Genomic DNA, 27,782 nt, shown 5'->3' with positions numbered 1-27,782 from the left:
TTCTTCTGATCTAAGTAGAAGACATGCTTCAACCCTCACCAGTCTGACTGTTAGAGAATCACACCATCTACTGGCTTAATGTGGGAGTCTTTAAACTCCCGACACCCATGGGAAACCCAATAATTCTTACTCAGCTGATTTTAGAAAATGTAAAAAAAAACAAAATAGATCAGAACACAAAAAAATCACATTTGTTTCATAAACAGGATATGTTTAAACTTTTTTAAAAATTATGCACACGATAACCATTCGCTAAGTTTAAAGTTGTTACATACACAACTGGACTCAATCCCAAACTCCTGCACCATGTCCTCTATAATCCCAAAACCTAATGGTCTTTATGCTTCAGTTGATTTCACCTTCGGATGACGTCATTCATTTCTCATGGATGCTGGTTATAAGAGAATCCAGATGGAGCTTACCCTCTCCTCCAGCCGTGTGAATCAGGGGGAAATCCTCAGTTTAAGAAATCTTTTGGTACCAAATGTAATGGTTGGGGCACAACCCCACTTGACCATTTTAAGATTGGTTTATATGTCACTCAAAAAAAAAATGATGTTAAGGCCTTAGAGAGGGTGCGGAGATTTACTAGAATGGTACCAGGAACGAGGGACTTAATTTATGTGGAGAGACTGGAGAAGCTGGGGTTGTTCTCCTTAGTGCAGAGGTTAAAGGGAGATTTAATAGAGGTGTTCAAAATCATGAAGGGGTTTTGATAGAGTAAATAAGGAGAAACTGTTTCCGCTGGCAGAAGGGTCAGTGACCAGAGGACACAGATTTTAAAGTAATTGACAAAAAAAAAGGGGGGGGGGGGGGGGGAGATGAGGAGAAATGTTTTTAACACAGCGAGTTGTTACAATCTGGAATGCGCTGCCTGAAAGGGTTGTTGAAGCAGATTCAATAGTAACTTTCAAAAAGGAAATTGGATAAATACTTAAAAAGGAAAAATTTGCAGGGCTATGGGGAAAAGCAGGGGAGTGGGACTAATTGGATAGTTCTTTCAGAGAATCGGCACAGGCACGATGGGCCAAATGGCCTCCTTCCGCGCTGTATGATTCTGTAAATACTTCTGCAGAATCACCAAATAGGTAAACAGGGGTAGTGTAGTGGTTATATTATTGGACTAGTAACCCAGATGCCTGGACTAATAATCCAGAGAATGAGAGTTCAAATCCTACCACAGCAGTTCCAGAATTTGAATTCAGTTTAAAAAAAAAAGAAAAACCAGTGAAATGACCATGAAGCTGTTGGAATGTTGTAAAAACCCAACTGGTCCACTAATGTCTTTTATGGGAGGAAACCTGCCGTCCTTGCCTGGTCTATATGTAACTCCAGTCGCACACTAGAATAGTTGATTCTTAACTGCTCTCTGAAGTGGCCTAGTAAGACACTTGGTTGTATCAAAACTGCTACTCGGTGGTTCACGAAGAAGGCCCACTTCCCAAGAATGAATCATAGAATCGTACAACAGTAGGAGGCCATTTGGCCCACCGTGTCCATGCTGGCTCTTTGAAAGAGCTATCCAATTAGTCCCACTCCCCTACTCTTTAATTCATTCTTAAGATTATAGACGTGTCTGGCAATGCCGGCATTTATTGCCCATCCCTAGTTGCCCCTTGAGAAGGTGGTGGTGGGCTGCCTTCTTGAACTGCTGCCATCCATGTGAAGGTGCTCCCACAATGCTGTTAGGTAGGGAGTTCCAGCATTTTGACCCAGTGATAACAATGGAACAGTGAAATAACAGAATCCTAGAATTTTACAGCACAGGAGGAGGCCATTCAGCCCATTGTGCCTGTGCCGGCTTTTTGAAAGAGCTATCCAATCAGTCCCACTCCCCCTGCTTTTTTCCCATAGCCTTGCAATTTTTTTCCTTTTCAAGTATATATCCAATTCCCTTTTGAAGATTATTATTGAATCTGCTTCCACCGCCCTTTCAGACAGTGCATTCCAGATCAGAACAATATGCTGCATAAAAAAAATTCTCCTCATCTCCCGATTCTTTTGTCAATTACCTTAAATCTGTGTCCTTTAGTTAGCGACCTGCCAGTGGAAACAGTTTCTCCCCATCTACTTGGATTTCGGATGAGACGTTAATCCAAGGCCCCATCTGCCCTCTCAGGTGGACATAAATCTCCCCTTAACCATCTCTACACCAAGGAGAACAATCCCAGCTTCCCCAGTCTCTCCACATAACTGAAGTCCCTCATCCCAGGTACCATAAGAATAAAAAACTAAATTTAAGTGTAATCCAAAATGGAACGATTATATTGGCAGTACTGGAACTAAAATAAATCTTTTGGAACGAGTGCAGTTACCAGTGCACAGAAGCTAACATAACAGTTTATACATTGTGACAGAAATAAGTAGCCAACAGCCACGAGCTGTATACAAATACTATCCTTAGATTTATTTTTGGAACTGGGGAGCTAAATGGTACCCGTGGAATGATATTTCCGACACTAAAAGCCCAATTACCCCTATAATTGGAATAGGAAGAAAGTCTGTCTTGTTGAATTTTAGTGGACCATCAAATCTCTGGTATGATTTGCAAAAAAGCACGAAAACGTCACCAGTATCACAAACAAAAACAAATGTGGTTTGTAATTCAAAACAGAACTTGGGTTACGAGGCATGGTTTTCAACTCACTGGGCTTTGGCTGCGTTCTTGTAATGCAGCAGACTGAGAGTCCACACCTGCCCCTTCCAGTTAGTGCTGCAGATGGATCAAAGTTAAGATAAATCCCTGCGTTATTCTCGAGAGATTCTAGCAAGGAAGTTATGCCAAACCTTTTATAAATCACTGGTTAGGCCTCAGCTGGAGTATTGTGTCCAATTCCTGGCAACGCACTTTAGGAAGGATGTCAATATTTATCCCTCATCCAACATCACTTAAAAAAAAATGATCTGGTCATTATTACATTGCTGTTTGTGGGATCTTGCTGTGCACAAATTGGCTGCCACATTTCCTATATTAACATAGTGACTACTCTTCAAAAGTACTTCATTGGCTGTAAAGCGCTTTGGGACGTCCTGAGATTGTGAAAGGTACTGTTTAAACGCATGTTCGTTTGTTCTTAAACCTTTATAAATCACTAGTTAGGCCTCAGCTGGAATAGTGTGTTCAATTCTGCGCAACCCACTTTAGGAAGGATGTCAAGGCCTTGAAGAGGGTGCAGAGGAGATTTACTAGAATGGTACCAGGGATGAGGGTCTTCAGTTTAATGGAGAGACTGGAGAAGCTGGGATTGTTCTCCTTAGAGCAGAGAAGGTTAAGGGGCAAATTAATAGAAGTGTTCAAAATTATGAGGGGTTTTGATAAGAGTAAATAAGGAGAAACCGTTGCTACTGGCAGAAGGGTCAGTAATCAGAGGACACAGATTTAAGATAATTAGCAAAATATCCAGGGGAGAATTTTTTTTTTTTTTTTAAACACAGCAAGTTATGATCTGGAATGTACTACTTGAAAGGGTGGTGGAAACAGATTCAATAGTAACTTTCCAAAGGGGACTGGATATATACAGTACTTGAAAAGGAGAAATTTGCAGGGCTATGGGGAAGGAGCAGGGGACTGAAGGTTCTATGATCTGAATATTGGAAAGACAATTCGACATGTAAACAGCTAAACTGGGATCTTCATATTTTATTTCTCCCCCCTTCACCCTAGTTTTCCTTCCCTACTCTCAAAAGGCATCAACTATTGCTGGGTACAGCTCATCCACTGTTGCCACACCCAATTGGCCTTCCTTCATTTGTAAGCCTAGAAAATACTGCACTGACGGAGGTGCCGTCTTTCTGATGAGACGTTAAATCGAGGCCCAGTCTGACCTCTCAGGTGGAAGTGAAAGATCCCATGGCACGATTTGAAGAGGAGCAGGGGAGTTCTCCCCGGTGGTCGCTATTTGCCAATTGTTCTCCTACTTCCACATCAGTTATTTGCTCCACTTCATTTCAAAACTAAATCAAGCAATGCTTCTTTCCTTGTTGGATAGAGATATACTGATCGAGGAAGCAGTGCTGTATTGTAAAAGCACACCCTACTTCAACCTTTATTCCAGTCTATCATGGGATAGCCAAAATCACACAATATCATTGACCTGCTGTTCTTGTTTTCCCAGGAAGATACTTGTAAAGAAAGATTTTTTTTCACTTTTTCTTGTTATATACAAAAAGAGAGACTTGCATTTAAATCATGTCTTTCACAACCTCAGGATGTCCCAAAGCGCTTTACAGCCAATGAAGTACTTTTGAAGTGTAGTTACTGATGTAATGTAGAAAACAGGCAGCCAATTTATGCACAGCATGGTCCCACAAACAGCAATGAGATAAATATTGACCAGGACACTGGGGAGAACTCCCCTGCTCTTCTTCCAATAGATCCGTGGAATCTTTTACACCCACCTGAAGGGGCAGACGGTTTAACGTCTCATCCGAAAGACGGCCCCTCCGACAGTGCAGCGCTCCTTCAGTACTGCACTGGGAGTGTCAGCCTAGATTTTGTGCTCAAGTCCCTGGAGTGGTACTTGAGCTCGAAAATATAAGATACTGATTTTCTACAGCATGAAGTACAGCATTTAAATACCCTTCACTTTTCATCTTAATTTTCCTTTGACAAACAAACATTTTCAGAAACTTCCAACTAACATGACCCAATAATAAATAGCTACATTCTGGGACTCACCCAGCTCATCATTCAGAGAAAGTAGTGTTACCTAAAATGTGTTGTCTGTTTAAAAAAATAAATGAGCAGAGATAAAATTCACTTTACAAAGTAGTCAAGATTTACATTAAAAAAAAAACTGACCCACACAACTGATTTTATCAGGAGCTTGATAAAATTATCCAACTGCTGATAGAAGATTATTTCAGGAGCTTTCTGTTCATCCCCTGCAGGTTTTCCCACTGCAGACAAGGGCCATGTTTACTTTAAATTCATTATGGCTATAAAAAGTTGAGATCACATGGTACCCATCAGAAACACAAGGTCATTTTCGCCATCACTGTGAGCTGTCGGCTCTCCACTTCCCCGCTCTTTCTCTGTGGTTCTCTGTCTCCTTCTGCGAGTGTACACTGAAGCAACTCTGTTCCCCTTTTCACCAGGCTGTTCAGGAGGAGCTACAGCACTTATGGAGGATCGAAGACCAGTATAAAACCTATAATCCAAACAAATTAAAATGGAGAATTTTTTTTTACTGCAATGAGTTATGATGATCTGGAATGTGCTACCTAAAAGGGTGATGGAAGCAGATTTAATAGTAACTTTCAAAAGGGAATTGGATAAATACTCGAAAAGGAAATATTTGCTGGGCTATAAAAGGAAAGTACAGGGGAATGGGACTAATTGGATAGCTCTTTCACCAGCACAGACAACGGGCTGAATGGCCACCTCCTGTGCTGTAAGGTTCTATAACTATATTCATAGTGCTGAAAAGCTCAAAGCACGTGAGAAATTATCAGAGCGCAGATCTGGGGTTTAAAATCTATTCGCCCCAATCTCCGACTTCCTAGAATGTAATATGCAACTTGAGAATATGGAACTTTTCTGATATCAGGTGGCTTGGAGCTTTGGTGCCCCAGTGTGGTGGTAAGACACAGGCTTGTACTTGGGATTTCCCACATAATGATGAACTTCCAATCTCTGCCCAAATATCAAGAGGAGGGGGAAAAAGGGACCATGAAGCTGTCATTAAAACGCAACTGGTTCACTAATGTTCTTTAGGGAAGGAAACTGGCCGTCCTTACCTGGTTTGGGCCTATATGTGACTCCAACACCAATATGGTTGACTCTTAACTGTCCTCTGAAGTGGCCTAGCAAGACAGTCAGTTGTACAAGGGAAACTAGGGATGGGCAATAAATGCTAGCCTTGCCAGTGACATCCACACCCAGAGAATGAATAAAGAAAAAGAAACCAAGTTAGGACATTTTTGTGAATCTCCTAATAACTGGCACAAGGGGGGCACTAGAGAAGCAGATCACATGACTGTCTCCAGGAGCAGGCAGTTTGCATGTCCTGTAGCCAAAGAATAGTGCATGGGACAGCCAGAAAAGAGAAATACTATTAAACAAAAACCTCTCAGTTTGATTAAAATCTCAACCCAGAATCTTTATCGTGCTAAAAATGTTGATAGTGAAAATGTAAAATGTCAGCCGTGGATCAGTGGTAGCACTTTCACCTCTGGTTCAAGCCCAACTCCAGAGACTTGAGCACAAAATTTAGACTGACACTGCCAGCGCAGTACTGAGGGAGTGCTGCACTTTCAGAGGGACAGTCTTTCAGATGAGCCGCTAAACCAAGGCCCCATCTGCCCTCTCAGGTGGACGCATAAGATCCCACGGCCAGCAGAGCAGGGGAGTTCTCCCCGGTGTCCTGGTCAATATTTATCCCTCAACCAACATCACTAAAAAACAGATCTAGTCATTATCTCATTGCTGTTTGTGGGACCTTGCTGTGTGCAAATTGGCTGCCGCGTTTCCGACATTACAGCAGTGACTACACTTCAAAATACTTCATTGGCTTTAAAGCGCTTGGGGACATTTTGATGTTGCGAAAGGCACGAGATAAATACAAGTCTTTCCTTTCTTGTAGGCTCTCACAAGATTTTGATAATGCTGGATCCTGATTATCATCTTGCTCTCAGTGTAATGATGTGCCTGGAGGAAGGACCTAACTAGCAGCAACACCTCATTAAGAAATGCAGGTTGTACAAGCAGAGCACTGGCCAAATCTGCCATTCCTCTGTCTTCAAACTCTCTCAGTTCCAAGATTTAACGAGAAACACAAACATTAAAAAAAAATGGCAACATCTGCATTTCACAGTCAATTGTGAATTGAAGTCATGGTAAATGCTCCTTTGGAAACCAATCTGGATGAAGTTTACTAATGTTAAACCATTTCAATTTTCCAAAAAATTCAAAGAGAGTCAGGGCAGATTTAAGATAAGCCTGCAGTGCTACAGATGTTTTCTGTTTAAACTGTGCTACCAAAAGTCCTCTATCTCTTTTAGCACATCCCTGCTGCTTTTCCACCACCATCTCTCAAGCATTGATGCACGTTATCTGGCTGGCTCTCGAAGGGCCGTATTGTAATGAAGATCTGTAGTCAGAAAATAAACGGTGCAACGTGCAATTAGAAAGACTTGCATTTCTACAGCACCTTTCACGATCCTCAATGTCCCAAAGCGCTTCACAGCCAATGAAGTATTTTTGATGTATAGTCACCCTTGTAATGTAGGAAACGTGACAGCCAATTTGCACACAGCAAGGTCCCACAAATCGCAATGTGATAATGATCAGATAATCTGTTTTAGTGATGTTGGTTGAGTGATAAATATTGTCCCAGGATACTGGGGAGAACTGCCCTGCTCTTCTTCCAATAGTGCCATGGGATCTTTTACGCCCACCTAAGAGGGCAGACGGGGCCTCGGTTTAACGTCTCATCCGATAGACGGCCCCTCCGACAGTGCAGCACTCCCTTGGTACTGCAGAGTGTCAGCCTAGATTTTGCACTTAAATCCATGGAGTGGGACTTGAGCCCATGACCTTCTGAAACGGACGAGAGTGCTATCAACTGAGCCACAGCTAACACGTGAATTAAATGCGTTTAATGCAGAAACTGGTCCACTGTCCTTCTCGGAGGTGGAAGAGATTTGCGGACCTAGAATTGCTATTTTACCTTTCTATCCGCCTTTGGTTTTCCTCCATTTTCTGATTCGCCACATGAACAAGGTAATCGATGTACTCTTCACTCACCAATAGTTTCCCTCGATGGCACAAAGGAACCTCCAGGCAATGGGTGCTGCGAACAGCCTGGTGACCCCAGACAGAAAAATAAAAAAAATACAAAATATTAAAGCAGTTTTTACAGCCCCAGTGTAAGGGGATGTAAATGTGGCATGTTCCTGATAAAGCACAGTCCTCACCAACACTGAATCCAGGACCACTGATCTCCTCCTAGGATACTCTAGAACAAACGTTCATTTCTATAGCGCCATTCCATCTCCTTTAATGGACCCCATTTGCTATTTCTCCATCACTATCCCTCAAACATTCATTGAATCTCTAGTGCTTTGAGATATTTCGGTGAAACACGATAAGCACAGAATCATAGAGGTACAGAAGTCCGCCGTTTGACTATCGTCACTTGAATCAGTCATACGTTTCTAACCCTAATTCCATTCTCTCCATAATTCTTCCTTTCCAAATACTTCTTCCATTCCCTTTTAAATAATTGAACAGGCCGGGGCTCTTTTCTCTAGAAAAGAGAAGGCTGAGGGGCGCAACCTGCTCGAGGTACTTATGAAGGGGTTTGATAGGGTAGATGTAGAGACGATGTTTCCACTTGTGGGGGAGGCCAAAACTAGGGGTCACAAATATAAGATAGTCACTAATAAATTCAAATAGAGAATTCAGGAGAATCTTCTTTACCCGGAGAGTGGTTAGAATGTGGAACTCGCTACCACATGGAATGGCTGAGGCGAATAAAATAGATGCATTTATGGGAAAGCGAGATAAGCACATGAGGGAGAAAGGAATAGAAGGATATGCTGATAGGGTGAGACGAAGTAGGGCGAGATGAAGTAGGAGGCTCATGTGGAGCATGAGCAGTTGGGCCGAGTGGCCTGTCTGTGCAATACATTACATTCCATGTAATTCTATGTGGTATAGAAGACCCTATATAAAACACAAGTTTGTCTTTCCGTTGGGAAGGAAGCCTAACCAAACACCAGGATGCATCTGAATGACATTAGGCTGTAAATCAAAGCAAGTCATTCCACAGAGAGAACTGATGAGGCCATATTTGGCATATCATGTGTAGCTTTTTTAAAATTCATTCTTGGGATGTGGGTGTCACTGGCAAGGCCGGCATTTATTGCCCATCCCTAGTTGCCCTGAGAAGGTGGTGGTGGGCCGCCTTCTTGAACTGCTGGTAGCAGTTTGATACAACTGAGTGACTTGCTAGGCCACTTGAGGGCAGTTAGTGTGGGATTAGAGTCACATCTAGGCCCAAACCTGGTAAGGACGGCAGGTTTCCTTCCCTAAAAGGACATCAGTGAGCCAGTTGTTTTTTTTTAAAAAAAAACCGACAATCCGACAGCTTCATGGACACTTTTTACTGACGCCAACTTTTTATTTCCAGATTGTGCTTCCTACTTTCAAAAAGGCATCGATACATTATAAGGGGTTGAGTGAAGTGCGGCTCAAAATGAAACAAAGAGAGAGAATTTCCCCCCCACACAGGGTAATGGATAAGTGGAACAGATTTTTAGGTAAAAGCTGGTGTTGGTTCAATAACAAGAACAGATAAATATCTGGTTGGTTGGGAAGGGGACTGCAGGTTATTTGAATAGGCTCAAAATGCGTTAAGAATATAACCTCGGGCACCTCCTAGTGGTCAAGAGTCCTATGTCTCCAACATGCCTTCCCTCCGTTCCCTTCAAAGATAACTTTCACCTCCACTTGGGCTTGACTCATAATGATCTGAATCTCGCCATGTAGGAACTGCAGGCGTAAATACAGCCTTCCACTCCACAGTGCATCATCCTAGTGCTATCAAGCCTCATTCAAGGGACATTTAGATGTGGTGATGAGGGAAATCTAAGATTTTGTTTATTCTGGAGAGCTCAAAGGGTTTCCCTGATCTGTAATGTCAGCTGCGGCTCAGTGGGTAGCACTTGCCTCCGAGTCAGAAGGTTGTGGGTTCAAGATCCACTCCAGAGACTTCAGCGCATTATCTGGGCCAACACTCAGTACTGAGGAAGTGCTACACTGTCGGAGAGGCCATCTTTCAGATGAAATGTTAAACCGAGGCCCCGTCTGCCCTCTCAAATGGACGTAAAAGATCCCGTGGCACTAAGAAGTTCAGGGGACTTCTCCCTGGTGTCCTTGCCCAATATTTATCCTTCAACCAACATCACTAAAACAGATTACTTGGTCATTATCACATTGCTGCTTGTGGGATCTTGCTGTATGCAAATTGGCTGCTGCGTTTCCTACATTATAGCAGTGACTAGACTTCAAAAGTATTTTATTGGTTGTAAAGCTCTTTGGGATGTCCTGAGGTCATGAAAGGAGTGATATAAATGCAAGTCTTTCTTTATCTCGTTATCTTTTAATATACCGCCAGCCTTTAGAACTATTCCTAAAAATCGGAGATTCCTCCCTCTTTCTCCTATATTGCCTCCCTCCATAAGTCGGCCTAGTTTGGTCATAAATTAGGCAATAGACCTGACTCTGCGATTCTGCTAGCAGTCTCACCATGAATGATGGATAATTGCTTAGTGTGTAACCTGACTGGATTGGTTGGTCAACCTGCCCTCTAGTGGCTTGGTCAAGAACTGAACATCAAAAAAAAGAACAAACTTGCATTTATATAGCGCCTTTAACAACCCGAGGACATCCCAAAGCACTTTACAGTCAATAAAGTACTTTTGAAGTGTAGTCGTTGTTGTGATGCAGGAAACGCAGCAGCCTATTTGCACACAGCAAGATCCCACAAACAGCGATGTGATAATGACCAGATAATTTGTTTATTAGTGATGTTGGTTGAGGGATAAATGCTGGCCAGGACACCGGGAAGAACTCCCTGCTCTTCTTCAAAATAGTGCCATGGGATCTTTTATATCCATCTGAGGGGGCAGACGGGGCCTCAACTTAAAGTCTCATCTGAAAGACGGCACCTCCGACAGCGCAGCACTCCCTTGATACTGCACTTGGTGCGTCAGCCTGGATTATGTGCTCAAGTCTCTGGAGTGGAACTTGAATCTTCAACCTTCTGCTACCCACTGAGTCATGGCTGGCAACTGGACATCAAGGACAGTTGGAGCAGTGATGAGCAGTTAATAGAATCAAAGAAAGTTACTGCACAGGAGGCCGCCATTCGGCCCATCATGTCCGTGCCGGCTGGAAAAGAGCTATCCAGCTTAATCCCACTTTCCAGCACTTGATCCGTAGCCCTGTAGGTTACGGCACTTCTGAAGCTTCAGGTGTGACCACATCCCTGCTAAAGTTCTGGAAGTCAAGTCTCATACGTTATGATAATATTACCATTGACAAAGACAACTAAATGATACTCCTGCCTGAACAAGTAGGTACTGTAGTGCCAGAGCTACTGATAACCATTAGTATGGCATTGGGAGCCTACCCTGCAATATTGGAGTTACTTTCTACAATAACATGCAGTTACACTACAAACAGTGTCAGATAATAGATGCCTCTAAGTGAATAATAAAGCAGTAAATTGAAATATTCAGACATCATAAATCATGAAGTGATTATATACCTGAAAAGGAAAAATTTGCAGGGCTATGGGGAAAGAGCATGGGGTGTGGGACTAATTGAGTAGCTCTTTCAAAGAGCCGGCACAGGAACGATGGGTTGAATGGGCTCCTTCTGTGCTGTATCATTCTATGAGTGTAACGGCTACTATAAGAGTTTTTAGGATCTGTTACAGTGAGACGGGACGATTACTGGGAGGTGACCTCCCAGGGCTAAACTTGGCCTTAGGAAGGGAGCTGCAGTGGCTCAGACTTCAAATCGGAAGCAGTAAAAGTTGCACCGTGCATAAAGCATGTTGCTGAGAACATCATTCGATCATGGAGGCACAGCCCCCCACTGATTACTGACATATGGAAACCATCAAGAGGATGCTAGTTTAGGTCGTGTTCAGAATATAATTCTAATAGTTGTCCCGTGATTAACTTGCAGGCCTTCATCAGTAGAGAATGCGGTATAAAAACGGCATGCGTAAATAACTTTTGATGAAGTAATACAACAAAATTATTTTACCATCATTATTTTTCCTTTCCTGCCAACTGTGATCCCAGAGTTTCTGAAGCCTGAGTTTATAGCCACAGAGTGCTGTAACACAGAACATTACAAGTCAACAAAACACCGCGCACAGTACGTGTTTACAGCCACAGACCGAATTTAAAATCAGCAATGTACCTTAGAATTGCAAAAGAAATTATCAAAACTTTGGCTCTCCAATAAGTTTCTATGTTAATGCAAGTCTTTCTTTATAACACTGATATTCAGTTCAGCAGTTTGATTAAACTGACCCACTTTCTGAATCCATTTAAGCTAGAAATAGTTTAAATAGCCAAGAAATTACATAGCATTTACAGCATAAAGATAGGCCATTCGGCCCAACTGGTCTATGCCGGAGTTTATGCTCCACACGAGCCTCCTCCCTCCCTACTTCATCTCACCCTATCAGCATATCCTTCTATTCCTTTCTCCCTCGTGTGTTTATCTATCTTACCCTTAAGTCCATCTATTCTATTCGCCTCAACTATTCCTTGTGGTAGCGAGATCTACATTCTCACCAGTCTCTGGGTAAAGAAGTTTCTCCTGAATTCCTTATTGGATTTATTAGTGACTATCTTATATTTATGACCACTAGTTTTGGACTAGCCCTCAAGTGGAAACATTAACTCTACGTCTACCCTATTGAACTCCTTCATAATCTTAATGACCTCTATCAGGTCACCCCTCAGCCTTCTCTTTTCTAGAGAAAAGAGTCCCAGCCTGTTCAGCCTTTCCTGATAAGATTGAGGCCAGAACGGAGGGCATTTACTTGAGTTCTTTTTGCACCTTCTCCAGTGCCTCTATAGCCTTTTTGTAATATGGAGACTAGAACCGTGCACAGTACTCCAAGTGTGGTCCGACCAATTGATTAAGCTGTAATGCTGTCTGGATCTAGTCAAGCTAGAAATAGGTTTAATAACCAAATAAATGTTTTACTTGAAATCCCAGTTCAGAACAGAAAATTTTAATTTTACAGTGATCTTTCTATTACAAAGTTATAAATCCAGAACATAACAAGCGTAGTGTCCCACATACTATATAATGCTGTTTGCATTCTGGATCTGTCCTTTTAAATATGTCTATTCTTATATTTACTTACATCTCCTTTCCCCCATTCCCAAATCAATTATTTGTCCCCCCATTCGGAGGCCCTGACTCCCCTTTACTGGGGTTCGCTCCCACAGGTACCTTCCTTTCCTGTACCCGGCCCAAGTGGCCACTCTAACCTGAGAGTCCTGACTGTTATTGTTAGCGGGCTGTTTGACTGGAGGACGTCACAGCCTAGTTCAACCCTGATGTCCACCCAGGTCCCGTTCTAGAAGCGGGGTGTGGTGGGGTGGAGGGGGGTCGTTGAATCAGGAGTAGGAACTCCAGGAGTACTAACCGGTGTCACTGAGGCCAGCTGTGATATCTTGACCGTAACAGAGTAACAAAGAACAGGAGGAGGCCATTCAGCCCCTCGAGCCTGTTCCACCATTCAATTAGATCATGACTGATCTGTATCTTAACCCCATTTACCCGCCTTTCCTCCGTATCCCTCACCCAACAAAAATCTATCGATCTCAGTCTTGAAAGCTTCAAATGACCCCCAGCATCCACAGCCTTTTGGGGGAAGAGTGTTCCACAGAAACATAGAAAATAGGAGCAAGATTAAGTCATTCGGCCCTTCGGGTCTACTCCGCCATTCAAAATGATCATGGGCTGATCGTCTAACTCAGTACCCTGTTCCCGCTTTTTCCCATATCCCTTCAGCATTAAGAAATATATCTATCTCCTTCTTGGATACATCAATGACTTGGCCTCCACTGCCTTCTGTGGTAGAGAATTCCACAGGTTCACCACCCTCTGAGTGAAGAAATTTCTCCTCATCTCGGTTCTAAATGGCATACCCCGTATCCTGAGACTGTGACCCCTGGTTCTGGACACCCCAGCCATCAGGAACATCCTCCTTGCATCTAGCCTGTCTAGTCCTGTTAGAATTTTATATGTTTCGATGAGATCACCTCTCATTCTTCTAAACTTTAGTGAATATAAGCCTAGTCGACCCAATCTCTCCTCATACATCAGTCCTGCCATCCCAGGAATCAGTCTGGTAAACCTTCATTGCACTCCCTCCATGGCAAGGATATCCTTCCTCAGATAAGGAGACCAAAATTGCACACAATATTCCAGATGTGGTCTCACCAAGGCCCTGTATAACTGCAGTAAGACATCCCTGTTCCTGTACTCAAATCCTCTTGGAATGAAGGCCAATATACCATTCGCCTTCCTAACTGCTTGCTGTACCTGAATACTCGCTTTCAGCGACTGGTGTACAAGGACACCCAGGTCTCGTTACACTTCCCCTTTTCCCAATCTATCACCATTCTGCCATGCTCTTGCCCACTCACCCAACTTGTCTAAATCACATTGGAGCCTCTTTGCATCCTCCTCACAGCTCACATTCCACCCCAGCTTTGTGTCATCTGCAAAATTTGGAAATGTTACATTTAGTTCCCTCAGCCAAATCATTGATATATATTGTGAATAGCTGGGGCCCAAGCACTGATCCCTGCACTACCCCACTAGTCACTGCCTACCACCCGGAAAAAGACCCGTTTATTCCTACTCTGTTTCCTGTCTGTCAACCAATTCTCAATCCATGCCAGTATATTCCCCCCCATCCCATGTGCTTTAATTTTGCACACTAACCTCTTGTGTGGGACCTTATCAAAAGCCTTCTGAAAATCCAAGTACATCACATCCACTGGTTCTCCCCTATCTTGTCTACTAGTTAAAAAAACTCCAGTAGATTTGTTAAGCATGATTTCCCTTTCATAAACCCATGCTGACTTTGTCCAATCCCGTTAATGCCCTCCAAGTGTTCTGTTATTACATCTTTTATAATAGACTCTAGCATTTTCCCCACTACTGATGTTAGGCTAACTGGTCTGTAATTCTCTGTTTTTTCTCTCCCTCCTTTTTTAAATAGTGGGTTTACATTTGCCACCCTCCAATCTGTAGGAACTGTTCAAGTCTATAGAATTTTGGAAGATGATCACCAATGCATCCACTATTTCTAGGGCCACTTCCTTTAGTACTCTGGGATGTAGATTATCAGGCCCCATTAATTTCCCAAGCACTATTTTTTTTTTTTACTAATACTGGTTTCCTTCAGTTCCTCCCTCTCACTCGACCCTTGGTTCCCTAACATTTCTAGCAGGTTATTTGTGTCCTCCTTTGTGAAGACAGAACCAAAGTATGTGTTTAACTGTTCTGCCATTTCTTTGTTCCCCATTATAATTTCCCCCATTTCTGACAGGAAGGGACCTACATTTGTCTTCACTAATCTTTTTCTTGACATATTTATAGAAGCTTTTGCAGTCAGTTTTTATGTTCCCTGCTAGTTTACTCTCATACTCTATTTTTCCCCTCTTAAATCAATCTCTGTCCTCCTTTACTGAATTCTGAACTGCTCCCAATCCTCAGGCTTGCCACTTTTTCTGGCAATTTTATATGTCTCCACTTTGGATCTAATACTATCTATAATTTCTTTTGTAATTCACAGTTGAGCCACCTTTCCTGTTTTTTTGCGCCAGACAGGAATGAATAATTGTTGTAATTCCTGCACATGTTCTTTAAATATTAACCATAGCCTATCCAGCGTCATCCCTTTTAGTAAAGTTCCCCAATCTATCATAGTCAACTCGCACCTCATACTTTCGTAATTTCCTTTATTTAGATTCAGGACCCTAGTTTCGGATTCGACTACTTCACTCTCCATCTTAATGAGGAATTCTATCATGTTATGGTCGCTCTTCCCTAAGGGACCACGCACAACAAGAATGTTAATTAATCCTCTCTCATTGCACAATACCCAGTCTAGGATCGCCTGTTCTCTAGTTGGTTCCTCAACGTATTGGTCTAGAAAACCATCACGTACACACTCCAGGAATTCCTCCCCCACAGTATTATTGCTAATTTGGTTTGACCAATCTATATGTAGATCAAAGTCACCCATGATTATAGTTGTACCCTTCTTGCATGCATCTCTAATTTCCTATTTAATGCCCTCCCCTAAATCTCCATTGCTGTTTGAGGGCCTATAGACAACCTCCACCAACGTTTTCTGCCCCTTGGTGTTTCTTAGCTCCACCCATACAGATTCCACATCGTGATTTTCCGAGCCAATATCCTTCCTCACTATTGCATTGATTTCCTCCTTTACTAACAACGCTACCCCACCTCCTTTCCCTTTTTGCCTGTCCTTCCTAAATATTGAATACCCTTGGATGTTCAGTTCCCATCCTTGGTCACCCTGCAGCCATGTCTCCATAATCGCAACTATATCATACCCATTAATATCTATCTGCGCTGTTAATTCATCTACCTTATTGCGAATGCTCCGCGTATTAAGACACAATGCCTTTAGACTTGTCTTTAAGATTGCTGATCATCTTAGTTTTATTTTGCACTATTGCCCTATTTGTTTTTCGCCCTTGTTTTCTCTGCCTTCCACTATTGCTTCTTCCCTTTCTGTCTTTTGCTTCTATCCTTGTTTCCCCCTCCTCTGTCTCCCTGCTCAGGTTCCCATCCGTCAGCCATTCTAGTTTAAACCTTCCCCAACAGTACTAGCAAACACCCCTGCGAGGACATCGGTCCCGGTCCTGCTCGGGTGTAACCCATCCCGCTTGTACAGGTCCCACCTTCCCCAGAATCGGTCCCAATGTCCCAGGAATCTAAATCCCTCCCTCCTACACCATCCCTGCAGCCACGCATTCATCCGGTCTATTCTCCTGTTCCTATACTCACTAGCACATGGCACTGGTAGTAATCCTAAGATCACTACCTTTGAGGTCCTGCTTTTTAATTTATCTCCTAACTCCTTAAATTCACCTTGCAGGACCTCACCGATATGGACCACGACTACTGGCTGTTCACCCTCCCCCTCCAGAATGCCCTGCAGCCGCTCCATGACATCCTTCACCCTAGCACCAGGGAGGCAACATACCATCCTGGAGTCAGGTTTGCGGCCGCAGAAACGCTCATCTGTTCCCCTTACAATTGAATCCCCTATCAATATAGGCCCGCCACTCTTATTCCTCCCCTCCTGTGCAGCAGAACCACATGTGGTGCCACGAACTTGGCTCTTGCTGCTTTCCCCTGATAAGCCATCTCCCCCAACAGTATCCAAAGCAGAATATCTGTTTGAGAGGGAGATGGCCCCAGGGGACTCCTGCTCTACCTGCCTAGTCCTTTTACTCTGCCTGGCGGTCACCCATTTCCTTTCTGCCTGCGTAATATCTACCTGGGGTGTGACCACCTCATCGAACGTGCTATCCACGATAATCTCAGCATCGGGGATGCTCCAGTGAATTCAGCCGCAGCTCTAGCTCCGAAACGCGGTTAGCCAGTAGCTGCAGCTGGACACACTTCCTGCAAACATGGTCGCCAGGGACACCTGTAGTGTCCATAACTTCCCACATAGTGCAGGAGGAGCATATCACGGGGCGAGCTCTGCTGCCATGACTTGCCTTAGATTTACACTGCGCTCACCTCTCGGACTCTCCTCTCGCACTCCCCTTTCACACTGCGCTCACCTCTCGGATTCCAGATTTTCACTATCATTTGTATGAAAAAGTGCTTCCTAATTTCATTCCTGAACAGCCTAGCTCTAATTTTAAGGTTATGCCCCCTTGTTCTTGATTCACCAGGGGAAAATGTTTCTCTCTCTATCAAATCCTTTTATCGTTTTAAACACCTCGATCAGATCGCCCCTTAATCTACTATACTCAAGGGAATACAAGCCAAGTTTATGCAACCTATCCTCATAATTTAACCCCTTTAGCCCCGGTATCATTCAGGTGAATCTGCACTGGACCCCCTCCAAGGGCATTACATCCTTCCTGAGGTGCAGTGCCCAAAGCTGAATGCAGTCTCCAGATATGGTCTAGCCAAAGCTCTGCACAACTGAAGCATAGCTTCCTCCCCTTTGTATTCCAACCCCCTTGAGATAAAGGGCAACTTTCCATTTAGCCTTTTTGATTGCTTTTTTTAATAAGCAGAAAGCCTGAGCTTGGCTAACTCAGCACAGACTGGAGATTAAACCTGGGACCTTCTCCTGGTCTGTGCGGCTCATCTACTCACCAGCTGAGCAATCAAGGCAAACTCTCAACATCTGAAGTCAACAGTCTATGCACACTTACCAGGAGTTGTGCGTCCTCCATTTTTCTGCACTGGACGTGTAGAACAAACGGCTCAAATTTAAGCACGGCGTTGTCACGTACTTTCTGCAGCCCCGCAACCTACAGGGGGAAAGAGTAAAATGTCAGCAGTTTGAAAAAAAAGTGATGCACTAGTTTATACACTAAAAACTACAGCTGAACATGCTACTGGACACTCTGTACAATCCCTCCGCTGTAATGCAACTCTGGATAGATATACAAAGAACACATATTGGCTCCACTATTTATACAATAATTGTAAACGAGGACTAGATAGGGTAGATACAGAGAAACTATTTCCTCCGATGGAGGAAAATCAAGAGGGGACATAGTGTTAAAATTGCAGATTTTTCTCCCTGCAAAGAGCTACATCGATATGTTTGCAGCATATATTGAAAAACAACATTCTGATTGCTTATAAATCCTACTACTGTAAGGCGATAACACTGCTTAAAGAAACCCAGCTGCCTGCAGTAAGCTAAATGTATGTATACTGCACTGGTGCTCGTTTGGAAAGATGCAGCAATGCAGAACAAGCCAGGGATACTAAGATTTGTGAATTAACCGAACGAGCAGGTTGACAAGAATCCTCTGATAGAATCGAGCTAGAAGCACAAAGTAGAACAGAGTATTGGTCTCATACCACATCTTCTTTCTGGCACTTTTGGTGAGTCACAAATAGCCAGGAGCAGTTCTGTTTCTGTACTTCAGTTTGATCCGAGCCCTAAACAAAATTACAAGTGCATTAGAGATTGACTCAGTATTGTAAATAGTGTAATCAGAAAAGAACGATAGTACATTGAACAACTAATCTGCCAGGTCAATTACTGTCAACTGCAATTGCCTGCAATGATTTTATAGATAAAATAGTGAACAGTGTAGTTAACTGTAGCTGACTCATAGCATCTTGGTGTCAGCCATGGCTCAGTGGGTAGCACAGTTGTCTGAGTCAGAAGGTTGTGGGTTCAAGTCACACTCGAGACTTGAGCCCATAATTCAGGCCGACACTCCCAGTGCAATACTGAGGGAGTGCTGCACGGTGGGAGGTGTCGGCTTTTGGGTGAGATGTTAAACTCACCCATCTGGTTCACTAATGCCCTTTAGGGAAGGAAATCTGCCATTCTTACCCGGTCTGGCCTATATGTGACTCCAGACCCACAGCAATGTGGTTGATTCTTAATTGCCCTCTGAAATGGCCTAGCAAGTCACTCAGTTGTACAATCTCGCTACAAAAAGTCATAATAAAACCAGACGGACCACCTGGCATCGGACCACTAGGCACCGCACACGACAAAGGCAAACCAAGCCCAGTCCACCCTGCAAAGTCCTCTTCACTAGCATCTGGGGACTTGTGCCCATTCCTTTCAGCCAACGTCCCATCACTGGTTATGTCCTGTCCCACCGGCAGGACAGACCCACCAGAGGTGGCGCTCCAGTGGTATACAGTCAGGAGGGAATGGCCCTGGGGGTCCTCAACATTGACTCCGGACCCCATGAAATCTCATGGCATCAGGTCAAACATGGGCAAGGAAACAGTCTGCTGATTACCACCTACCGCCCTCCCTCAACTGATGAATCAGTCCTCCTCCATGTTGGGCACCATTTGGAGGAAGCACTGACGGTAGCAAGGGCACAGAATGTACTCTGGTTGGGGGACTTCAATGTCCATCACCAAGAGTGGCTCGATAGCACCACTGCTGGCCAAGCTAGCCAAGTCCTGAAGGATATAGTTGCCAGACTGGGCCTGTGGCAGGTGGTGAGCGAACCAACACGAGGGAAAAACTTACTTGACCTCGTCCTCACCAATCTACCTGTCGCAGATGCATTGGTCCATGACAGCATTGGTAGGAGTGACCACCGCACAGTCCTTGTGGAGACGAAGTCACGTCTTCACACTGAGGACACCATCCAACGTGTTGTGTGGCACTACCAACGTACTAAATGGCATAAATTCAGAACAGATCTAGCAGCTCAAAACTGGGCATCCATGAGGCGCTGTGGGCCATCAGCAGCAGCAGAATTGTATTCCAGCACAATCTGTAACCTCATGGCCTGGCATATTCCTCACTCTACCATTACCAACAAGCCAGGGGATCAACCCTGGTTCAATGAGGAGTGTAGAAGAGCATGCCAGGAGCAGCACAGACGTACCTAAAAATGAGGTGCCAACCTGGTGAAGCTACAACTCAGGACTACATGCATGCTAAACAGCAGAAGCCACATGCCATAGACTGAGCTAAGCGATTCCACAACCAACGGATCAGATCGAAGCTTTGCAGTCCAGACACATCCAGTCGTGAATGGTGGTGGACAATTAAACAGCTAACGGGAAGAGGAGGCTCTGTGAACATCCCCATCCTCAATGATGGCAGAGTCCAGCACGTGAGTGCAATAGACAAGGCATTTGCAAGCATCTTTAGCCAGAAGTGCCGAGTGGATGCTCCATCTCACCCTCCTCCCGATATCCCCATCATCACAGAAGCCAATCTTCAGCCAATTCGATTCACTCCATGCGATATCAAGAAACGTCTGAGCGCACTGGATACAACATAGGCTATGGGCCCCAACAACATCCCAGCTGTAGTGAAGACTTGTGCGCCAGAACTAGCTGTGCCTCTAGCCAAACTGTTCCAGTACAGCTACAACACTGGCATAGACCCGACAATGTCGAAAATTGCCCACAATGTCCTGTCCACAAAAAGCAGGACAAATCCAATCTGGTCAATTAACGCCCCATCAGTCGACTCTCAATCATCAGCAAAGTGATGGAAGATGTCGTCGACACTGCTATAAAGTGACACTTATTCATCAATAACCGCCAGGACCACTCGACTCCAGACCTCATTAGAGCCTTGGTTCAAACATGGACAAAAGAGCTGAATTCCAGAGGTGAGGTGAGAGTGACTGTCCTTGACATCAAGGCAGCATTTGACCGAGTGTGGCACCAAGGAGCCCTAGTAAAATTGAAGACAATGGGAATCAGGGGGAAAAACTCTCCAGTGGCTGGAGTCATATCTAGCATAAAGGAAGATGGTAGTGATTGTTGGAGGCCAATCATCTCAGCACCAGGAGTTGCTCAGGGCAGTGTCCTAGGCCTAACCATCTCCAGCTGCTTCAAGAATGGCCTTCCCTCCATCATAAAAGGTCAGAAATGGGGATGGTTGCTGATTATTGCAGTGTTCAGTTCCATTCGCAACCCCTCAGATAATGAAGCAGTCCATGCCCGCATGCAGCAAGACCTGGACAACATCCAGGCTTGGGCTGATAAGTGGCAAGTAACATTCGTGCCAGGCAATGACCATCTCCAACAAGAGAGATCTAACCACCTCCCCTTGACATTCAACGGCATTACCATTGCCAAATCCCCCACCATCAACATCCTGGGGGTCACCATTGACCAAAACTTAACTGGCCATATAAAAAGTGTGGCTACAAAAGCATGTCAGAGGCTGGGTATTCTGCAGCGAGTGATTCACCTCCTGACTCCCTAAAGCCTTTCCACCATCTACAAGTGTGATGGAATACTCTCCGCTGCCTGAGTGCAGCTCCAACAACACTCAAGAAGCTCAACACAATCCAGGACAAAGCAGCCCGCTTGATTTGCACCCCATCCACCACCCTAAAACATTCACTCCCTTCACCACTGGCGCACCGTTGCTGCAGTGTGTGCCATGTACAGGATGTACTGCAGCAACTCGCCAAGGCTTCTTCAACAACACCTCCCAAACTCGCGACCTCGACCACCTAGAAGGACAAGGGCAGCAGGCACGTGGGAACAACATCACTTGCACGTTCCCCTCCAAGTCACACACCATCCCGACTTGGACCTTCACCAGATGGACTGCAGCAGTTCAAGGCGGCCGCTCACCACCACCTTCTCAAGGGCAATTAGGGATGGGCAATAAATGCCGGCCTCGCCAGCGATGCCCACATCCCATGAACAAATAAAAGAAAGTTAACCTGACATCAGCCATCGGGAAAATGCTGGAATCCATTAAGGAATTGGTAACAGGGCACTTAGAAAATCATAATATGATTAGGCAGAGTCATCGTGGTTTTATGAAAGGGAAATAGTGTTTGACAAACTTATTACAGTTTTTTGAGGATGTAACTAGCAGGGTAGATAAAGGGGAACCAGTGGATGTGGTATATTTGGATTTTCAAAAGGCATTCGATAAGGTGCCACATAAAACGTTGTTACACAAGATAAGGGCTCATGGGGTTGGGGTTAATATATTAGCATGGATAGAGGATTGGTTAATGGACAGAAAACAGAGAGTAGGGATAAACAGGTCATTTTCAGGTTGGCAGGCTATAACTGGTGGGGTGTCACAAAGATTGGTGCATGGGCCTCAGCTATTTACAATCTATGTTAATAACTTAGATGAAGGGCCTGAGTGTAATGTATCCAAGTTTGCTGACGATACAAAGCTAGGTGGGAAAGCAAGCTGTGAGGCAGACACAGAGTCTGCAGAGAGATAAAGACAGGTTAAGTGAGTGGGCACAGTGGCAGATGGAGTATAATGTGGGGAAATGTGAGGTTATTCACTTTGGTAGGAAGAATAGAAAAGCAGAATATTTTTTAAATGATGAGAAACTATTAAAGGTTGGTGTTCAGAGAGACTTGGGTGTCCTCGTACAAGAAGCATATAAAGTTAGCATGCAGGTACAGCAAGCAATTAGGAAGGCAAATGGTATAGGCCTTTATTGCAAGGGGGGTGGAGTACAGAGAGTAAGGAAGTCTTACGACAATTGTACAGGGCTTTGGTGAGACCTCACCTGGAGTACTTTGTACAGTTTTAGACTCCTTATCTAAGGAAGGATATACTTGTGTTGGAGATGGCATAACGAAGGTTCACTAGACTGATTCCTGGGATTAGAGGGTTGTCCTATGAGGAAAGATTGAGCAGAACTCGAGTTTAGAAGAATGAGAGATGATCTCATCAAAACATATAAGATTCTGAGGGGGCTTGACAGGGTAGATGCAGAGAGGTTGGTTCCCCAGGTGGAGAGTCTAGAACTAGTACGCATAGTTGCAAAATAAGGGGGTCAGCCATTTAGGACTGAGATGAGGAATTTCTTCACTCAGAGGGTTATGAATCTTTGGAATTCTTTACTACGGAGGGCTGTGAATGCTCAGTCATTGAGTATATTCAAGGCTGAGATAGATAGATTTTTGGACTCTAGGGGAATCAAGAGATATGGGGATCGGGCGGGAGAGTGGAGTTGAGGGCAAAGATCAGCCATGATCTTATTGGATAGTGCAGCAGGCTTGAGGGGCTGTATGGCCTACTCCTGATCCTATTTCTTATGTTCTTATGTAGCCCTGCAAATTTTTTCCCTTCAAGTATTTTTCCAATTCCTTTTTGAAAGCCACGATTGAATCTGCTTCCATCACCCTTTCAGGCAGCGATTTAAAAAGGAAATTAGAAAAGCAAAGAGAGGCCATGAAAAAATACTGGCAAGTAAAATTAAGGAAAACCCAAAAATGTTTTATAAAATACATAAATCAGCAAGAGGATAACTAAGGAAAGAGTAGGGCCTATCAGAGACCAAAAAGGTAACCTATGTGTGGGAAGGTGAGGCGGAAGATGTTGGTATGGTTCTTAATGAATACTTTGTGCCTGTCTTCACAAAAGAGGGGGACGATGCAGACATTGTAGTTAAGGAGGAAGAGTGTGAAATATTGAATGGGATAAACATAGTGAGCGAGGAAGTATTAAGGGGATTAGCATCTTTGAAAGTAGATAAATCGCCAGGCCCGGATGAAATGTATCCCACGCTTTTAAAAGAAGCAAGGGAGGAAATAGCGGAGGTTTTGACCACCATTTTCCAATCCTCCCTGGCTACAGGCGTGGTGCTGAAGGATTGGAGGACTGCTAACGTTGTACCGTTGTTTAAAAAGGGAGAAAAGGATAGACCGAGTAACTACAGACCAGTCAGTCTAACCTCGGTAGTGGGCAAATTATTCAAATCAATTCTGAGGGACAGTATAAACCGTCATTTAGAAAGGCACGATTTAATCAAGGACAATCAACATGGATTTGTTAAGGGAAGGTCATGTCTGACTAACTTGATTGAATTTTTTGAGGCGGTAACAAGGAGGGGAGAGCGTTTGATATAGTCAACATGGATTTTAGCAAGGCTTTTGACAAGGTCCCACATGGCAGACTGGTCAAAAAAGTAAAAGCGCATGAGATCCAAGGGAAAGTGGCAAATAATTCCAAAATTGGCTCAGTGGCAGGAAGCAAAGGGTACTGGCCGACGAGTGTTTTTGTGACCGTCAGGCTGTTTCCAGTGGGGTTCCACAGGGATCAGTACTAGGTCCCTTGCTTTTTGTGATATATATTAATGATTTAGATTTAAATGTAGGGGGCACGATTAAGAAGTTTGCAGATGATACAAAAATTGGCCGTTTGGATGATAATGAGGAGGAAAGATGTAGACTGCAAGATGTCAATGGATTGATCAGGTGGGCAGAAAAGTAGCAAATCGAATTCAATCCAGAGAAGTGTGAGGGGATGCATTTTGGGAGGTCAAACAAGGCAAGGGAATACACAATAAATGGGAAGATACTGAGAGGTGTAGAGGAAGAGAGGGACCTTGGAGTGCATGTTCACAGGTAGCCGAGGCATAGAATATAAGAGCAGGGAGGTTATGCTAGAACTGTATAAAACACTAGTTAGACCACAGCTTGAGTACTGCGTACAATTCTGGTCACCACATTACAGGAAAGGTGTGATTGCTTTAAAGAGGGTGCAGAGGATATTGCCAGGACTGGAGAATTGTAGCTATGAGGAAAGATTGGATAGGTTGGCGTTTTCTTTGGAACAGAGGAGGCTGAGGGGTGATTCAATTTAGGTGCATAAAATTATGAGGGGCTGAGAGAGAGTGGGCAGGAAGGACCTATTTCCCTTAGCAGAGAGGTCAATAACTAGGGCACAAAGATTTAAAGTAATTGGTAGAAGGAATAGAAGGGAGCTGAGGAAATTTTTTTTCACTCAGAAGGTGGTGTGGGTCTGGAACTCACTACCTGAAATGGTGGTAGAGGCAGAAACCCTCAACTCATTTAAAAAGTACTTGGCTATGCACTTGAAGTGCCGTGACTTACAAGGCTACGGACCAAGTGCTGGAAAGTGGGATTAGGCTGGGTAGCTCTATTTCAACTGGCAGAGACAGAGGCCAAATAGCCTCCTTCTGTGCTGTAAATTTTCTGTGTTTCTATTCCAGATCATAACTACTCGCTGCTTAAAAAGATTTTTCCTCGTGTCGCCTTTGGTTCTTTTGCCAATCACCTTAAATCTGTGTCCTCTGGTTCTCCATCCTTCCGCCAATGGGAACAGTTTCTTTTTATTTACTTTATCTAAACCCTTCATGATTTTGAACACTTCTATTAAATCGCCTCTTAACCTTCTCTGCTTTAAAGGAGAACAATCCCAGCTTCTCCAGTCTTTCCACCTAACTGAAGTCCCTCATCCCTGGAATCATTCCAGTAAACCCTTTCTCCAAGGCCTTGACATCCTTCCTGAAGTGTGGTGTCCAGAATTGGACACATTCCAGCTGTGGCCAAACCAGTGTTTTATAAAAAGGTACAACATGACTTCTTTTCTTTTGTACTCTATACCTCTATTTATTACTTAATTCTACAGAGTTACCCTTGTCTACCCTTTCTGTTATTTCTTCAAAGAATTGAACAAGGGTGGTCAAGCATGACCTTCCCTTTTGAAATCTGTGCTGTCTATTCTTTATTATATTTTCTGTTTCTAGATGTTTTTCTATTACATCTTTGAGTAACGATTCCATTATCTTTCCTAACACTGACGTTAAGCTAATTGGTCTATAGCGCCCTGGACTTGTTCTATCTCCCTTCTTAAAATATAAGAATCACATTAGCTATCCGCTAAAAACAAGTTTGGTCATTCTCCCACTCTCCGCACCTCCTAGTTTATTGCCCTCGCCATCCAGAGGAATGGAAGAAAGGCTTCTGGCACAGGTACCTGAAGACGACAAGAACTGACACCACTATCACTGCCACTAGGAGGAGGATGACAGAACATCCCCCCCTACACCTGCAACCTTACACTGACTGTGGGCACGTAGTGGGTGACATTCAATCACAGAGAGGATTATTGTAAAGAATCTTACAACGCCAGGTTATAGTCCAACAATTTTGCGGCAGGATTTTGCGAGAGGATTATGACATGAATTCCAACCAAGCAACACTGAAAACAACTCATTTATCAGAACGGACAAAAAAAATTGCAGAATATTTGACATGAAAAGGTTACAAAAAGGTCATAAACCCACCCTGAGCAAGTTCCAGTGTTATATTAGCTGTATCAGTCATCCTTCCCCTCATTCACCATCTTCCCTATTGACCCTGCCCCATCATCTCTTCATTTATTGCCCCCACCACACACATAGCCCCCTTTCTCTCCAAGTATTCCCCTTCACGTAACCCTGCTTCTCCCCCATAGGTAACCACCTTCTTTCCCCCATATATATCCCCTTCCTCCTCCATCCATCCCTCCTCTATGCACCCATTCTCTGACCCTCCTCTATGCACCCATTCTCTGACCCCCCTCTCCTCGCCCCCATTCCCTGCCCCCCCTCTCCCCGCCCCCATTCCCTGCCCCCCCTCTCCCCATTCCCCCCCCTCCTCTCCCCATTCCCCCCCCTCCCCTCCCCATTCCCCCCCCTCCCCTCCTCTCCCCATTCCCCCCCTCCCCTCCTCTCCCCATTCCCCCCCCTCCCCTCCTCTCCCCATTCCCCCCCCTCCCCTCCTCTCCCCATTCCCCCCCCTCCCCTCCTCTCCCCATTCCCCCCCCTCCCCTCCTCTCCCCATTCCCCCCCCTCCCCTCCTCTCCCCATTCCCCCCCCTCCCCTCCTCTCCCCATTCCCCCCCCTCCCCTCCTCTCCCCATTCCCCCCCCTCCCCTCCTCTCCCCATTCCCCCCCTCCCCTCCTCTCCCCATTCCCTCCCTCCTCTCCTCTCCCCATTCCCTCCCTCCCCTCCTCTCCCCATTCCCCCCCCTCCCCTCCTCTCCCCATTCCCCCCCCTCCCCTCCTCTCCCCATTCCCCCCCCTCCCCTCCTCTCCCCATTCCCCCCCCTCCCCTCCTCTCCCCATTCCCCCCCCTCCCCTCCTCTCCCCATTCCCCCCCCTCCCCTCCTCTCCCCATTCCCCCCCCTCCCCTCCTCTCCCCATTCCCCCCCCTCCCCTCCTCTCCCCATTCCCCCCCTCCCCTCCTCTCCCCATTCCCTCCCTCCTCTCCTCTCCCCATTCCCCCCCCTCCCCTCCTCTCCCCATTCCCCCCCCTCCCCTCCTCTCCCCATTCCCCCCCCTCCCCTCCTCTCCCCATTCCCCCCCCTCCCCTCCTCTCCCCATTCCCCCCCCTCCCCTCCTCTCCCCATTCCCCCCCCTCCCCTCCTCTCCCCATTCCCCCCCCTCCCCTCCTCTCCTCTCCCCATTCCCCCCTCTCCTTACCCCCAGGAGGAGGATGCGGCCCGAGCAGGAGCTGGTGCTGCAGTAACGCTCCGACCCGTTCACATAATTCACCAGCTCGGCGATCTCCTCGTCCACCCGCCCTTTTTTGCTCAGGTCGCCTCTCTGCAGCCTCTGCTCTTTCCCCAGCCGGAAGGACTCCATTTACCCGGGGGGAGGGGGGGGGGCTGCGGCCATTCAAATATTTAAATAAAAACCGTCAACCACCGCAGCGCGAGTCCCCGGCCCGCGGCCTGAGTACGGCGGCCGCCCCAGGTCAAAAAGGCGGTGAGC

General features: G+C 45.1%; 1 protein-coding gene across 1 annotated transcript; it reads right to left on the bottom strand.

Moving 5' to 3' along the window:
* Positions 1–212: 212 nt before the first annotated feature.
* tyw3 (tRNA-yW synthesizing protein 3 homolog (S. cerevisiae)) lies at positions 213–27,781 on the bottom strand. The gene is made up of 6 exons (XM_067989789.1): positions 27,492–27,781; positions 18,650–18,730; positions 17,989–18,087; positions 11,783–11,854; positions 7,671–7,804; positions 213–5,150 (listed from the first exon to the last, which is right to left on the bottom strand). The coding sequence occupies exons 1-6, from the start codon at positions 27,651–27,653 to the stop codon at positions 4,955–4,957; spliced, it is 744 nt and encodes a 247-aa protein (XP_067845890.1). The 5' UTR covers positions 27,654–27,781; the 3' UTR covers positions 213–4,954.
* Between the last annotated feature and the right edge of the window lies 1 nt (position 27,782).

This window comes from Heptranchias perlo, chromosome 9, assembly GCF_035084215.1.
Source record: "Heptranchias perlo isolate sHepPer1 chromosome 9, sHepPer1.hap1, whole genome shotgun sequence".
In the NCBI taxonomy this organism is placed as follows: Eukaryota; Metazoa; Chordata; class Chondrichthyes; order Hexanchiformes; family Hexanchidae; genus Heptranchias; species Heptranchias perlo.
Note: the sequence above shows the minus strand (reverse complement) of the source record. Positions and strands in the feature narration are given on the sequence as shown.